Consider the following 15,886-nt stretch of genomic DNA (forward strand, 5'->3'; position numbering starts at 1 on the left):
TTGGATGTGAAAAAGGATCAATTCCGTCCTAAAGAAGAAAATGAAGATATCCTTGGTCCTGAAGTACCATATCTTAGTACTATTGGGGCACTAATATATCTTGCTAACAATACGCGACCCGATATATCATTTGCTGTGAATTTACTAGCAAGATATAGTTCCTCTCCAACCAGAAGACATTGGAGTGGAATCAAACAAATTTTTCGATATCTTCATGGGACGGTTGATATAGGATTGCTTTATCCCTATGGATCCAAGTCACAACTAGTTGGCTATGCAGATGCTGGATACTTGTCTGATCCACATAAAAGGAGATCTCAAACAGGATACCTGTTCACATATGGTGGTACAGCTATATCTTGGAGGTCTACGAAACAGACGATTGCTGCAACATCCTCTAATCATGCTGAAATACTGGCGATTCATGAAGCTAATCGCGAGTGTTTTTGGCTGAGGAGTCTGATTCAATATATTCTGTCATCATGTGGACTGATTGATCATAAGATAGCTCCAACCGTCCTGTTTGAAGATAATACAGCATGCATTGCTCAACTTAAGGGTGGATACATCAAAGGTGATAGAACAAAGCATATTTCTCCTAAATTCTTCTTCACTCATGATCTTCAAAATCAAGAGACGATTGATGTCCAACAGATCCGCTCAAGCGACAATCTGGCATATTTATTTACAAAATCACTCCCAAAATCCTCTTTTGAAAGATTAGTACATGAGATTGGGATGCACCGATTTCGAGACATTAAATGATGTCGGCATGAGGGGGAGACTGTACTCTTTTTTCCTTGGACAGGTTTTTTTCCCATTGGGTTTTTCTTGGCAAGGTTTTTAATGAGGCAGTCCTCATCACAAAGGATATTGTACTCTTTTTCCTTCACTAAGGTTTTTCCCACAGGGTTTTTCTTTAGTAAGGTTTTAACGAGGCATAATCCTAAATGGTCATCCAAGGGGGAGTATTGTGATAAGATAGCCTTGGTGGATGACCATTTTCCCACAAGGCTCAGGTTTTCAAGGAGAATATTATTTAATGAAGTTTGAAAACCTACTACCATATATGCTTATAAATAGAGGCTATTTGTCTCTGAAAAAGTAAGAGCAATAAACAAATCACTTCTTTCTCTTTCTTTATGTTGCTAATACTTTCTCTCTCTTTATATTAAACTTTTCTCCTCCCTCTTTCATACGCTACTAATATATAATAGCAATAAATATATAAGTTTCTTCTATTATTATATTATGATAATTATATTAGTGAATATCAAAATTAGAGTCTTATATTTATACTTATTTACTTTATATATTATATCTTCATTAGTTATTTATTTATTTTACAACACGTAAATAATTATTTAAAAGGATGCATTAAAATTAAACTCATATTTAATTTGCTAATCTGACAAAAATTGAAAGGAGACACCTACTCAATTATGAATACCAGGTTGCATTTAAATTCTTACTGTGGGACAAAAATCATATAGAGAGAGTATAAGTTTATTTTTTTTCTTTTGGTATGCGGAGTATAACTTTCTTTTGTCTTAATAAAAAAAAAGTAGTACTAAGAAATGTTTTTCACACAAATGACAAAATAGAGTTTTTGGTATGTATTGCTTTACAAAAAAAGCGCCGAACACCCAAAGCCCAAAGAAAGTAAATTAATTTTCAGTCCAAAAAAATCTACATTTCACAATATTCAATGGGCTGACTGATCCAAGATATATCATTTGGACAAAGCAATCCAATCAACGAAAGCAAGTTTGTGAACCGGGTCGGGTAGAGGGTAGGATTTATTTTGCGGATCTGGGCCAGCCTATGGTCCCATCTTTGACCCAAAAAAAAAATTTGTTTGAGAAGTGCTACCCACGAGCGACGCATCCTTCTTGGGTTCTTCCTTCTGTCATCCGCCCCCGCCAGCTAGTGGTGTCTGAATTACAGCACCGCCGCGCTCTCCCCCTCGCAGCCATCTTCTGTGGATGCACATCTCGCAGAGGTATGTCAACTCCCTCCTGCTATTGTTCCTTCATCTTGCTACTACTGTTTTTTTTTTTCAAATTATTTTTTATCCTTTTTCCTTTGGTAGCATTCGTGCAACTCCGTGATTTTGTGTTTGGTTTTGAACTACTAAGCTCGTCAATTATGAGTGATTCACTTGGATTGGATGTATGGTTGAGAATTTTCATATTTCAATTTGTAACTTTGATGATTCCGAGCTCAGTAAGTTTTGGGAGCTATCGCGTATCTCTTTTTATGTAGTTTTTCTGTTCTACACTATTTTTCATGCTTAATTGTTTTGGTTTGGTGTTATGCAATTGATTGTTTTTGTAATTTTTACCATTGTTCTTATACAGGGATTGCTACAGTCAAACAATTTAGAAAATGCTTTCTGGGGTGAAATTCATTCCTCGTGACCAGGTCAGTAGGGTTTGCTTATCTATCATTGCGCCTTTGTTGTTATTTTCACTATTTCTTCCATTTTCTCGGATTCCATCTGGGGTGTGTGGCATGCCTGATTGTGTTTGTATTTCTTTTGGCTTAATTATGTGTCTGACAGATGCAAGATGAGGACTTGGTTTCTAAATCAGATATTAGGAGGAGAAAAAATAAGGGAAAAGGGAAGAGTTCTAGGAACAGCTCTTCTGATGATGAAGAACTTGAAAAGATAAAGAGAGGTTCTAGGAAGAAGTGGTATTCATCAGATGAAAGTTCTTCATCAGAGTATGAAAGCAACCAAGATGAAAAGAAGAACACGAAGAAAGCAAAAAAGAAAAGGGATGGTGGTTCATCAGATGATTCTTGTAAAAGGTCAAAACGAAGATCAAGATCAAGGAGTGGGAAAAAAAGATATTCATCTGAGGAATGCTCATCATCCTCTTCAGATGTTAGTAAGGATTTCAAAGATCGAAAGGGGAGGCATCAAAAGACAAATAGAAAACACGGGAGTAAAAAGAGCAAGGTAAAAGGTGAAGCTGCAAATATTGCAGCAGATTCTATAAGTGAGAATGAAATTTCAAGAAAAGAAATGGGATTGGATTGGATGCTTAGGCCTGAGAGTAAGGGACCAACAGTTTCAGATACAGTGGAGAAATTGCCAGAGGAAGATCCTGTTGAGGAGGTATGAATCAGTGTCGATAATTTTTTGCCCTTTAGCTTCTCGTTCTCCTGTTCAGTTCTTTATTTATCTTCTGATTGTTTGTTGTTTGTTAACATCTTGTTGCTTACTTGAATTTCGTCTTATTGAACAAAGTTTGGTGGTCTCATTTTTTACTATACCATAACAAGAATAAAAATAAAAGGACGAACGAAAAGGGAAGGCAAAAGGTAAACTAAATAGCATTAAATATGAACAACAAATGCGAGCAAAGAAAAACACGTTATTATATTTCATCACCCCAGTATAACATTTCCTGAAAATAAATATATGAGAAGAGCAAGTTGAAATGAAGAAAGCAAAGAAAGTGTATTAAAAAAATGTTGAAAAAGCTTTCAGATAACAGGGTTCAGTAAGAATGTACCTGCTGACCTTTTGGCTTTTCTAAATGAGAACGAGTATGTTGACATTTGCTAATATTATTCACAAAAGTAAATTTCCTGATTCTTACCTATGATTTGATTTTGCTGTGTGGCTACAACCTATTTGGCTCATCTACTGTTGTATACTTTTGTTTGAAGGAATAATGATTGACCAATATTTCACTTTGCTTTTGACACTTGAATAGGTGAAGAATATTTCCATTTTGTTTGCAGCTTGTCTGCTCCTTTTATTCTCATGGCTATTGTAGGATTAAAAAGACTGAATATTTTTTTTTCTTCAGCCAATTAAGGTGAATCCTAAGGAGTTGAATCCATATCTGAAGGATAATGGAAGTGGCTATCCAGAAGAAAGTGATGGGACTAAAGTTGGTGCAGACCGACTTTTATCTGCTTCCCTTGTTGGGGATGGGGGAGCAAGTTGGAGACTTAAAGCTTTAAAGCGTGCACAAGAGCAAGCAGCTCGAGAAGGGCGTAGCTTTCAGGAGGTTTTTTTTACATACTTTCCAGATTTTTTCATTTGTTTTGTACTCACACACGCTAGAAAAATAAATCCTAGTCCATCTTTTAAAATTTTGGCTTTTTGCTATATGGATACACACAGGTTGTAGCTGAGAGGTGGGGTTCTCTTGGTGACTTGACTGCATCTGTTGCATCAAACTCAGCTGCCCCAGCTCGTGCTCATCTACGTGCCATAAGAAGTAGGCAAAGAGGTGAAACAGAAGAGAAATCAGATACCGATAAGCAAAGCAGAAGGGATTATAAAAGGGTAACAAATAAGAGAACTATTGTATTCTTCTTTGTTCAATGACTATTTCTTCAGAAACTTATTATAATATCAAACTCACTTTTGTTGAGACCGTGAAGTATATTCCGTTTCATTTCACTGAATTTTTATAATATAACAATTGCAGGACTACTTGAAGGATGTTTCTGTCCGGCATGGTGAAATGAAAGCACCTAAAGTTCGAGATTCTTTATCTTGGGGAAAGCGAAAAAGTCAACATTCTGCTGAGGGAGCTGCACTCATTTCTGCAGCGGCATCTAGCCTAAATAAATTTTCTAATGATGGAAGCTTTATGCGTGAATTTGTTAGCAACAAGAGTAGTAATTCTGATGGTTCTGCTGTAGAAGGTGTTGAGCCAGTAAATGATTCATCTGAAGCAAATGCACCTGGCAATAGCAGTGAAGTGGTGAAGACTGGGATGACTGCAAACCAGCTGGCAGCGAAGGCTATGCAACTTCGTTTGAAAGGAAAGCACGAAGAAGCCGAGAAACTAATGGTGAGACCATAAAGTCATTTAATCGTCAAGGGAGCACGCCTTTCTAGTTTCAGAATTACTTTGACTGTATTGCTTTTTTAATTAGTACTCTTTTGGTGGACAGCAAGAAGCAAAGATTATGAACACACAACAGGGAAATCAAGCTCATACAATTAGATCAAGATCTGAAGGGGATTCTAGCAGGTATTTTTACTATCTTGAAATCAATATATATTTGTTTTTTTTAAATTATTTTCTTATGATTTCTTTACTGTGTGTTTATTTTATTCAAGATATGCTACACAAAAAGTATATGCTCAACAGAAAAAAGGAGAGGATGATGCTGACATGCATCTTGCTTGCAAGATCATGCAGAACAAGCAGTTTAAGGTTTCTAGTCGGGCCGATGATGAATATGACTATGATGATGGTCCAAGCAAAAAGAGTAGAAAGACACGTGCAGGTGATGATGATCACAAGATTATTCAGAAAAACAATCGTGAAAATCGATTCTTGACTCAGCAAGAGCGCTGCCTCTTTTGTTTGGAAAATCCAAATCGGCCAATGCATTTGGTGGTATCAATTGCAAATTTCACATATCTTATGTTGCCACAGTGGCAGCCTGTAGCACCTGGCCATTGCTGCATTTTACCCATTCAGGTGAGCTTATTCTACTAGTGTTCGTGTTCCTTTCAAAGGCTAGGCCAATTGAAAGCAGTATTACCTTGGGTTTCACTTGACACAATCACTTTACAGAAAATAATAATAAATAAATAATGGAGACGATATTTTACTAAGATTCAGCTCTCGGAAGATTTTCCTTTAGGATGAGAACCATTCCTAAATAAAAGGTGTGAATGAAATGTTGAAATGATCATAGTAATGAGGAGTGTATTTGATGCATTCTTCTGGAAATTGGGATGATGACTTGTTCAGATGGATGAAGACCTTCTAAAGTGAGGAAGTTGGTAAAGTGGTAAAGTGAGGAGTTAATCACTCTTAAAATAAGATAGTGGGGCACACACTTTATGGAAATTACAAAATCAATGGTGATTAATTCTTCACTTTACCAACTTTCTGAATTTAGAGGATCCAAATTCGGTACGATTAATTCTTATATTAATCCTAACATTTAAGTATCATATATTTGATGTGAATTTAAAGAAGGTTCATATATTTTTGAGCTAGTTGATTTGTGCCATAAGGAGCTTTTTTCTTTTATTTTATTACTAAACATTTCCAACTTTGTCTTATCCTTTTATATTGCAGCATGAATCAGCTACAAGGACGGTGGATGATAATGTGTGGACTGAAATTCGAAACTTCAAGAAATGCCTAATAATGATGTTTGCAAAGCAAGAGAAGGAGGTGGTGTTTCTTGAAACCGTGATGGGATTGGCACAACAAAGACGACATTGTATGGTCGAGTGCATTCCGTTACCCCAAGATATTGCCAAAGAGGCTCCTTTGTACTTTAAAAAGGTGAGATGTCTAACATCATCTTAATTTGTAATCAATGCTTTTCATTTATGTTAAATGATCTGGGTTTCTTCATTAATTTTTTTGAAAAAAATTTCCTTGTTTTTCTTAGAGATTATAATTATAATTATAATTATAATTCTTCCACAGCATCTATTGAAATCGATTTGATTTATTATCTTGTGTGGTTGCATGGGCCATGTCAAATTGAATATTGTATTATTGTTGAATCTGTCCTGACATTGTGTTCACCATAGGCAATTGATGAAGCTGAAGATGAATGGAGCCAGCACAATGCTAAGAAACTCATCGACACAAGCCAGAAGGGACTGCGGAATTCGATTCCAAAGCACTTCCCATACTTCCATGTTGAGTTTGGACTAAACAAGGGTTTTGTCCATGTTATTGATGACGAGAAGCAGTTCAAGAGCAACCTTGGCTTGAATGTAATAAGAGGGATGCTGAAGTCTGCCGAGGAAGACATGTATCGGCGTCGACGGTATGAAGCGGTGGATGTACAGAAGCAAGCAGTTGCTAGCTTCTCTAAAGAGTGGGAGCCTTTTGACTGGACGAAACAGCTTCAAGAAACATCTTAACAATGATGTGAGTATCAAATTGCAATTTTTGGATGGAACAAATTCCAAATCAAGTTTATGATGATGATCCAACAGGATGAAAAGAATTCTTGGTGCACTCGTATGAGTTTGCCCTGATAACTTCTCAGCAATACCTGCACGATCACATTAATCAACCTATCTCTCTGTACAGTTCGTGTAACTGCATGTGAAATAAAGTGCTTAAGCTAATACATAGAGAGATGAATGAAATATATAAAAGTCTAAACTCTTTATTTCAATTATCTTTCTAATTTCTATAGGTGCGGCTTGAATGTTTAACCAAAGTGGAATACTCTTTGATCCTGGTCTTGTGATTTGTGAATAGGCTTGACTGACTAATGGGAAATGACTACTTGGGAGCTGTATTTTCCTGTTTTCGTGGATAACCATGCAAACCAAACCGTCTCTAAGTGGTTAGCAATTTAATGAATGTTAACCCAAGTTTTTAAAAAAACTACCAAAAAATTGAAGAGTAATTTCACCTTTTTTTTTTTCTAAAAACAAATGAAAGACTTTAATTAGGAGGGTTTTTTTTTTAATAAAAAAATGATTGTACAAAAATTTTCCACAGCATAGTTAAAATTAAAATATAGAGTAAATGATCAAATCGATTCTTAAAAGATCACTCATTTTTTAAATTGGTCTTCGAAAGAATTTTTTTAATCAAATTCGTCTTTTAAAGATTTTAAATTAGTTATATTATTCTTTTTGTTATTTTCTGTTAATGGTGTCAAAATTTGCTAATATGGCACGTTAAGTGAAACCCAACACACACCTAAAAGTGCTAATTGACTATTAACATACTAACTTTATAAAATTAGATCAAATCAAAACCTAATTGAAGAAAGAAATTGAGGCATTGAAATGTCTCAATTTGGAGTTGGTTTGATATAATTTCATAAACTAATCATATTAATAGTCAATTAAGATTTTTATGTGTCTGTTGAGGTGTCATTTAACCTACCCTATTAGCAAATTTTGACACTATCAACAAAGAAAGTGACGGAAAGACTAACATCACAAACTTAAAATCTTTAAACGACGAATTTGATGAAAAAAATATTTCGAAAACCAATTTAGAGAATCAGTAATCTTTTAGGACTAATTTGACTATTTATTTTTAAAATGTATATAAAGAAGATCAATGAACTAGAATTTGATATACTATTTTTACATATTCATTTATGTGTTTAGATGATTGTTTGAAACTTCGAAGAGTTGAAATTATTTTTTTTTGTGGTTAAGTGATAACTGTTAATTATCCGTGTAAACACTAGCAGTACACGAAAATTAAATTTTTAAGATAATAAGATATTGTTTTTTGTAAATAAGATAGTAACATTCCTATTTATTACATGAAATTCATAATTTGGTCAACGAAAAATAAATTTGGAGGGATTATTGTGATTGTGATGCTGAACAGCCCGGCCCAAGAAGAAGAAAAAGTAGGGCTCCACTTTGTGGCTATATAAATGCATAGCAAGTAGTGTTCAATTCACTTTCACTCTAGTTTCTACTTTCTACTTTCTACTGTGTTTTGTTGTTTGTGACTTTGAGTATAATGATTCATTCCATCCTTTTAATCAAGGGAATCACAGTTGAGTTGAGTCTCTCTCTCGCTCAGAATCTCTACTGTGTTCCCTTGATCAAATAGATGTACTGGATCACAATCACTCCTGGTAGAACGGTTCCTTCTGTATTCTCTTGGGGTTATTTTATTCTACTTTACTCTTTCTCCTATGTCGAAACAATTCACGTGTTTCACATTGCACCTGATCAAAATCTTTTTGTTTTTTTTTCTTTGAACTTGAACAAAATCTATTTCTTGATGCTAAATCATCATGATCTGCGCGTTGTATTCACATGCGCTCAATCTCTTGTTTGTTTGGGGTGAAATTTTAATCTTTGGTAATAAATTTTTATAAATTTATTGTAAATAAAAAATTTAAATAAATTTTTTAATTTGGGTATATTAGTGACCGATGGATAAGAGATGAGAATTTCGAAAATAAACCTAAAATTAATAAATTATAGATATAAAATATTTCCTGGAGAGAGGATGCTTAAATTTTGTTAAATTAAGCTCGCTTCTCCTTAATATTTTCTTAGATTTGTTTTTCATAATTCATCCGTTTTATTTTAAATGTTAAAAATGCGTCTATGCCGTTATGCGCCTCCTTTCTTGTTATATTTGTTTACGCGGGACGTTCTCTTCTCCAAAATCGTTGGTGACGAATAAGTGTGTTCATGGATTAAATTCGCATATTTATTTGAATTTGATTTGGAAATTGTGGATATGGATCTGATTTGAGAGGTTATCGGATCACACCAAATCTGATTCATATACTTAGAGAATCGGATTTTGGTTAGTTTTTATAAGTATTCGCATATTCATAAAATAAATAAATAAATAAATAATTTTTTTATCAGCATTCACCCCTAGTGATGAGTGGCTTAGCAGGCGTGGTGCTGGCAATTTGATAAGCAGAAGAACAAGAGAAAAAGAGTATATTTTATATTCCAATTAAAATATCAGTAAATCAAGGGAGAATAGCCTGAGTTAGACAACTAGAAAGGTGAGTGTAATTGTATTTTAATAAATTTTCAATTTAAGAATAATCAAAATTACTTCTATCACTAATATTGTCATGATGATTTATGCATGCATGATCACCACCATTAATCAACACACAACGAAACAAAGGAATCCAAGTAATCGGAATCGAGTAGAATAGACTTGGAATTGAAATTTTCGTCTGTCACCCAATTAATACAATTGTTTTAAGGAATTGATATGAAATTTTAAAAATTCTTGGTACGATGGTATCTTTATTAAACGACGATATTTATGTAACTTTTTTTTTATGTATAAAGTGAACCGCTTTGTATATTTCTCTTTTATCCATAGACTAGAAACAAGGTAGACAAAATCTATAACGAAGACCTATGGAGAACTCCTATTATTAGTACTTAATTTAGAATACCAATAATCATCACGCATAAGTAACACCAATAAAAGCCTACCCATCAGAAATATTAGCACTTAGCAACCCCAATGTGACTCCAATCAAGGGGTCATCAGATAAGATTCAAGCCAATGGACGAGAAATAAATGGACACAGTAAAAGAAGTTTATATAACCCTTTAAAGAACTCATCATATTCTAACATAACTACCAAATAAATCTTAATCAAGTTTTGGCATCAAGTAATCCTGAATATTCATTAGCCAGGAAGATTGATTACACATGAACGAGAGCCTTGCTATAAAATACCAAACCATCTTCATTCTGCAATACATTGGCAGGCACAAATTGCCATCAGAATTTAATATTGAAAATAAACTCAATACAAAGATTATTACCGCACCGAGAAGATTGTAGATCATTCTACCTACCTGAACCCATTAAGACATATCAGCCTAGCTGCACAGCACTTCCTACAGTCCAGGTAGAATTTTCTGTTATGACAAAACGCCCAAATCAAAAAGAAAAAAAAACAACCATCCCAATACTGCATGAAATCATCTAGATTATAAAACGACACAAAACTACTCTCATGATTATAGCCAAAGGTGGCACTAGTCAAAGTAAGATATGGTGACAAAAACTAAACACTAGTAATGGACAACAAGAAACACAAATCTTCACGCTGATAAGTGTTAGAATACTAGGACACACCAGAAATAAACACTAATGAATCCTGTTCCCGACCGCAAAGAAGCTTCATATAAAAATAAATCAGTAACCTTGCAAAAAAACCACATAAACTGAAATGCAAGAGTAAACAATAATCAGTGATGCAAAATGTTTAGCTTGAGCAGGTTAGATAAAGGAACTCCACTACTTCCCATTCCCCTTGAGACCTGCGCCAAGGTGCCAAAATCTGTATTCCAGAATTATCATCAGTTTCTAAGACAACAATAAAAACTTCAAAAAAAACCTCACAATACAGCAAATATAATGTATCCAACATAAAATTCTAAGATAACAACATGTAGTCTATCAATAATATGAGGATCCATATTCCTCAAAGAGGGAGTAAAGGTTACAACAACCTTCTTGAAATGACAACAACTAGTATGCTCATCTCTTTCTACCACCACGCTCTCTTAAGCTGAGAGTAAGTATTTCTCCTCCACCAACATTGTAATGGGCAAGAGACATATTATCCTTGAGAAAGCCTGGCTTTCCGCTTAATTTCTGCTTGTTAGCAGGGAGTTGTATCTCCCCTGCAATCTTTTCCTTCAGACTGCCAACAGTTTCAGACAGAGATTGCACTGTAATTTCCAGAACTTGTCCTTTAAGATTTCCTTCATCATGGTTTGGAACAGACACACTGATCCGGAGAGGTCCCTGCAAAGACGAAACCGGTTAGGAAGGACATAAATAGAAATGATGGTACATGGTAAATAAAAATTAAGAGTAAAAAATGAAGATTGTCTGGAAAATACCGGATGTTGAGCCAGAAATTGATCTTCAGGAATCAGAGCAGAATCATCAAGCTTCTGCCTCTTTGGCTCTGGTTCCTCTGGAAGTGGGGGAGGAGCTTCTTCAGGTGGTGGTGGCGGTGGTGGCACTCCTTGAGGCATAGGTGGTGGATGCATCATAGGCATACCTGATGGTGGGACAGAGAAAGGAACAAAAGGTCGGGGAACAGGTATAGGAGTGTACTGAGATCCTGGAGGTGGAGGTATGGGAATTCCTTGGCTATTCATAGGAATTGATGGAGGCATTGGGGGTGGTTGACCAGCCATAACCGACTGCTGCCCAGAAGACATTGGCATAGGAGGAGGTGGGGCTGGCCGAATGTTAGGATTAGATTGCATCATGGACATTACTGGTGGCCTAGGCGGAGGAACAGAAAGTCCACCACTGTTTGGAGCAGAATACTGGACTACATTGGGAGGAAAACGGGGAAGATGATTCAATGCTAATCCAGCTGGTGGTGGAAGAGGCCGAATTGAAGGCATACCAGGCCTAGGAGGAGGTGCAGCAGGACCAGGAAGGTTCTTGGCTTCATTATTAGATGGATCATTTTGATCCTCACCACCCATATTCTGAGACAAGGCTATATTTGCAGTGCGGCCAATACTACCGGTGTGACCATCCCATATAACTTGCTTAGGTTGCTCGTCATTTTTCTTCTCAATCTCTGCCTTGACCGCATTCGAAACTTCTTCCTCTGTTGTACCAAAGATATCAGGACGGGTTCTAGCAAGTCCGACAATGTTTCTTGAAATTTCATCATCCTGAGCCAGAGTTGTCTCTCGAATTTTGGCAAACATCCTTTCTTTCTGTTCCTTGTACTTGGGATCAATAAGGGAAATTCTCATATGTTCTGACATTTCACTAATAGGAATCAGTTCACCGGTGATAGGAGAAACAACAAACTTGGTTGGATCTCTTTCTGCAGAAATCCTCTCCTCTGGTCTCTTCCAGTTCTTCACAATTTTCATCGGTGGCTCAGGTTCTTCAGTAACCATGGCTTCATTTCTCTCATCATCCTTGTCTTCTAAACTAGCTTTTCCCAAGCCCTCTGCAACAAGCTGTGCCTCCTCCTCGTCCATTTCCATTTCTACCTCCTTTCCTGGCTCTACAATTTCTTCTTCTGCGGCTGACACCTTGCTTCTCCTAATAACCTCTTCAATGGTCATTGGAGGAGGTAACTCTTCATCCTCATCATCAACAAAGTCTATCGTTTCAACCACCACAAAGTCATGCCAATCAATCATAGCCATCTGTATCCTTTCCTGCTCTATCTCATCCTCGGCTTTTTGCCTGGCTTGCTCTTGTGAACGCTCCCATTCTAGCCTATTCACACACCTCTCAAGGACAGTTGTCATGTCAGGAACACTCTTCTTCAGCTTCTCTGTCAAACCCTTTGGAGGCATCAAAACCTTTGAATATGCATCCGCAAGGGATGTAAAGAACGTAAACATGCTGTGGGTTGGTTTCAAGAAATGGAACTGTGGGTTATTAACTTCCCTACTAGTTAATCCTGTCAAAAAAGATTTCCCATTTCGAGCCACAAATTGTGCCGTAAGCTTTATGATATCCAGCTCTTCACCTGTAATTCCTTCGGGAAGCCGAACAGTGTACTGCTCGGCTTCAGGGGGTTCAAGCACTTTCTTAACAGGTCTAAACTGGGCAGAAATATCAGGCTTTTCAACTGCCACTGTGCCATTGCTATCAGGGGCCGGTGCAGAAGGTGCAGATTCAGGAACAGACGAGTCAGGAGGCTGCAAAGGTGGTTGCGCACCAGACGATTGATTCTGAGCACGAAATTCAGCCAAACGGTGTTGATAATACGCATGATAGGGATCCGATGCGTTGAGGAAATTGAACTTGACATTGCCAGTGTTATTTGCAATAATCCTCTTCTCAAATTCGGGACCATTCTTGGCAACAAACTGGGAAGTTTTATCAACGATGGTTCTAATATCAGGAGGGGGGTGTATAATTCCTATAGTTCTAGTATGGGTAGCAACCGTTGCAGGCGGCGGAGCAGGAGCTGAATTCGACTTGTTCTCCTCCTCCCTATCGTCCTGAGGGAGCTGAGACTCAGGTAGAGGACCGAGATTTCCATCAGAAGGAGGAGCAGGGAGAGGCAGTATCGGCAATGAACCTAACATGATGTGAAAACCCCTAGAAAGCTCAAATATTTTCTATGCGAATTCACACAAAACCAAAATCAAAAGGAAGCACCAAAGCAGCCCTGCAAATGAGAAACAGATTTTTAACCTAGCGAAAGCTAAAGGAAATGAAAGCCGCAAAACTAACAAGAACAACACACGCGTGCCTAGGGTTCATTTCGATGTATTTGAAACCTATTAAAAAAAAACATGATTCTGTAGGAAGCAGAAAGTAAATAAGCTAATAAAGAAAAGTGAATTCAGGAGAGTAATTAGATAAGTGGGTGAGCACGAAGTGGAACCTAGAAGGAAGAAAACGAGGGAAGAGCTTACACTGAAGGGGCTGGGATCTTGTAGAGCAATTCCGAGAGAGAGAAAGAGAGAGAGAGAAAAGGGATGCCCTTTTCTATGCATAGATCGATGATCTATCTCTCATTTCTGGCTGGGTCGGTGTATCCGCTGCTCTTTCTAGTGCTTTAAGGCCCAACCTCTGTTAATTTCGTTTTTTTATTATTTTTATTTTCTTCCCGAAACATAAAATAATTCACTTTATATTTTCATTATATAATTAATCAAATTCAATAATAACTAATTTAATAATTTTTTCCAGTCATGCTACATAAACGTAAGATTCTACATAACAACGTAAAATAACGATAATATTACAATGTATATATCATTTTCTTAAAAAGAATGAATTTTATGTTTCTAGTAGTCCAGAATTGAGATATTTGGAGGAATACAAAACATACAAGATGATGAAAATGGAAGCTGGATGAATATCCTCCTATTTATTGAATGTATTGGAGCATCAACAACAAACATTAGAGGCCCCTCAAACAATACATATATTCCCTTCCCCACCCTCCAACTCTCGTGTTTGCTATGGACACTCACTAGGAAAAACAAAAAAAAAACAAAAGAAAAAGAAAAAATCCTGCTATCACAGCAGTTCCTCCCCCAACTTCCAACATCCAAATCAAACTCTGGTGACCAAAGAATGTGTTCTCAATAAATGGCAACTTCTACCGGTCCATGAATAGCGGTTTCCTAAAATGTTTCTATTACCGGGTCCATCAATTGCATACATTGGTCTGCAAGTTCCAGTCATCCAGAAGGCCAGAAATCGAAGCCTCGAGCTTCTTGGCCTGAGGACCCGGCTTCAGTATATTGACGTCGCCCCACTGGGAGCATGGATCTGACCACCAGCTCCTCTGCCCAGAACACCATGCCCCTGGCACGACTTGTTTGCGACCGCGGTGAAGGATCTTTTCATCGATCATGTCCAGCACCGGATTATCAACTGCGAACTGCCTTGCAAATGCAGCTCCACTATCTACCATCCGATTATAATCGGACATATTAAGGTAGTGTGGTTCCATCTTTGGAGGATTGTCCCAGATCATGAATCTTAGGTCCCCATTTACAGTTGTGTTCTTAAACTCTGGTGCATTGCAAATAACTGAATGGAAGTAGCCTTCTTGAGATAACTTCACATTTGTGAAATACATCAGCAGTACTCGAGGTAAATTATCCCAACCAAAAATGCAAAATTCGAGGAAAGATCGGCTCAAAATTACCCAAGATGAACCTGCAAGGAAAGGAAAGCAGTCAACAACAAACATAAGCAAATCTCATAGGCATAGATAGTGTTACACAGACAGCATGAGAGGAAAGAATTGCCTGTGTAGAGTTTGAACGCATCAGGGGTTGACCGTTTCTCGGTAGCCTGAAAAATTTGACTTCTCCTTGCTAAATATAGCCCTGGGTCAACTACTATAGGATGGAATCTATCACCTCTGCACAAGCAAACAAATAAATGATCTAAGACCAATTGAATAAGTGCCACAAAGTACAGGCTAGCAGAGAAAGTTAACAGTAATTGTCATACATTTTCCATCCAAGGTTGCTAGTGTGATCAATGAAATTCAGGTCTCTCCTAACAGAAGAGAAAACATGAGAAAGATCTGGAAAAATAAACAAGCACGGATCAGTAACATAGAAACAAGAGTTGAGAATATGAAAGATCCACAGAAGTTAAAACAGGAAAAAGTATGTAGGGTTCTTGTCACCTATAACAAAATAAAGTGAAAATACTGTAAATGTTATTGGATTTTAAAAGCAAGATGTCTATGATTGAAGGCCACACTGATGAACCCTAAAATGGAGGACTTATTGAGCCTTCAAAAGCCAACCATGTAGTTACAAACCAGCTTTTTCAGCGTACCTCATATTTCAAAATAAAAAATATTGCTTAGTTGCATTCTTTACTGCCGTCTTATTAACAAGATGGTCCAATATCAAAGGATGTACGTCAATGATCGGCACTATGCAATAGCATGTGCATACAAAGAA

At 36.8% G+C, this 15,886-nt stretch overlaps 3 protein-coding genes across 5 annotated transcripts in view; 1 reads left to right on the top strand and 2 right to left on the bottom strand.

Moving 5' to 3' along the window:
• The first annotated feature begins 1,854 nt into the window (after positions 1–1,854).
• LOC107467405 (uncharacterized) lies at positions 1,855–7,263 on the top strand. The gene is made up of 10 exons (XM_016086494.3): positions 1,855–2,002; positions 2,361–2,424; positions 2,564–3,124; positions 3,825–4,028; positions 4,145–4,309; positions 4,455–4,823; positions 4,927–5,006; positions 5,096–5,462; positions 6,072–6,284; positions 6,539–7,263. The coding sequence occupies exons 2-10, from the start codon at positions 2,389–2,391 to the stop codon at positions 6,875–6,877; spliced, it is 2,334 nt and encodes a 777-aa protein (XP_015941980.1). The 5' UTR covers positions 1,855–2,002; positions 2,361–2,388; the 3' UTR covers positions 6,878–7,263.
• Positions 7,264–10,041: 2,778 nt separating this feature from the next.
• Positions 10,042–14,013, bottom strand: LOC107467363 (probable splicing factor 3A subunit 1). Of its 3 annotated transcripts, XR_001587861.3 has the most exons (5): positions 13,865–14,013; positions 11,351–13,614; positions 10,955–11,252; positions 10,295–10,357; positions 10,042–10,187 (listed from the first exon to the last, which is right to left on the bottom strand). XR_001587861.3 is itself a non-coding variant. In XM_016086435.3 (4 exons), the coding sequence occupies exons 2-3, from the start codon at positions 13,529–13,531 to the stop codon at positions 10,983–10,985; spliced, it is 2,451 nt and encodes an 816-aa protein (XP_015941921.1). In that variant the 5' UTR covers positions 13,532–13,614; positions 13,865–14,013; the 3' UTR covers positions 10,695–10,782; positions 10,955–10,982. The 3 variants fall into 3 exon arrangements, 2 of the variants coding, with proteins under 2 accessions (XP_015941921.1, XP_020986987.1); XM_016086435.3 differs by lacking the exons at positions 10,042–10,187; positions 10,295–10,357 and adding an exon at positions 10,695–10,782; XM_021131328.2 differs by lacking the exons at positions 10,042–10,187; positions 10,295–10,357 and having other exon boundaries at positions 10,695–11,252.
• A 274-nt stretch (positions 14,014–14,287) lies between these two features.
• Positions 14,288–15,886, bottom strand: part of LOC107467497 (beta-glucuronosyltransferase GlcAT14A) — a 3,960-nt gene continuing 2,361 nt past the window's right edge. The window contains exons 2-4 of the mRNA XM_016086613.3: positions 15,423–15,498; positions 15,215–15,330; positions 14,288–15,122 (exon numbers count right to left, since the gene is read on the bottom strand). Coding sequence (XP_015942099.1) covers positions 14,608–15,122; positions 15,215–15,330; positions 15,423–15,498 — 707 coding nt within the window. The 3' untranslated portion in view covers positions 14,288–14,607. The remainder of the gene's footprint in view (positions 15,123–15,214; positions 15,331–15,422; positions 15,499–15,886) is intronic.

The sequence above is a fragment of the Arachis duranensis genome, chromosome 9 (assembly GCF_000817695.3).
Source record: "Arachis duranensis cultivar V14167 chromosome 9, aradu.V14167.gnm2.J7QH, whole genome shotgun sequence".
Taxonomy (NCBI): Eukaryota; Viridiplantae; Streptophyta; class Magnoliopsida; order Fabales; family Fabaceae; genus Arachis; species Arachis duranensis.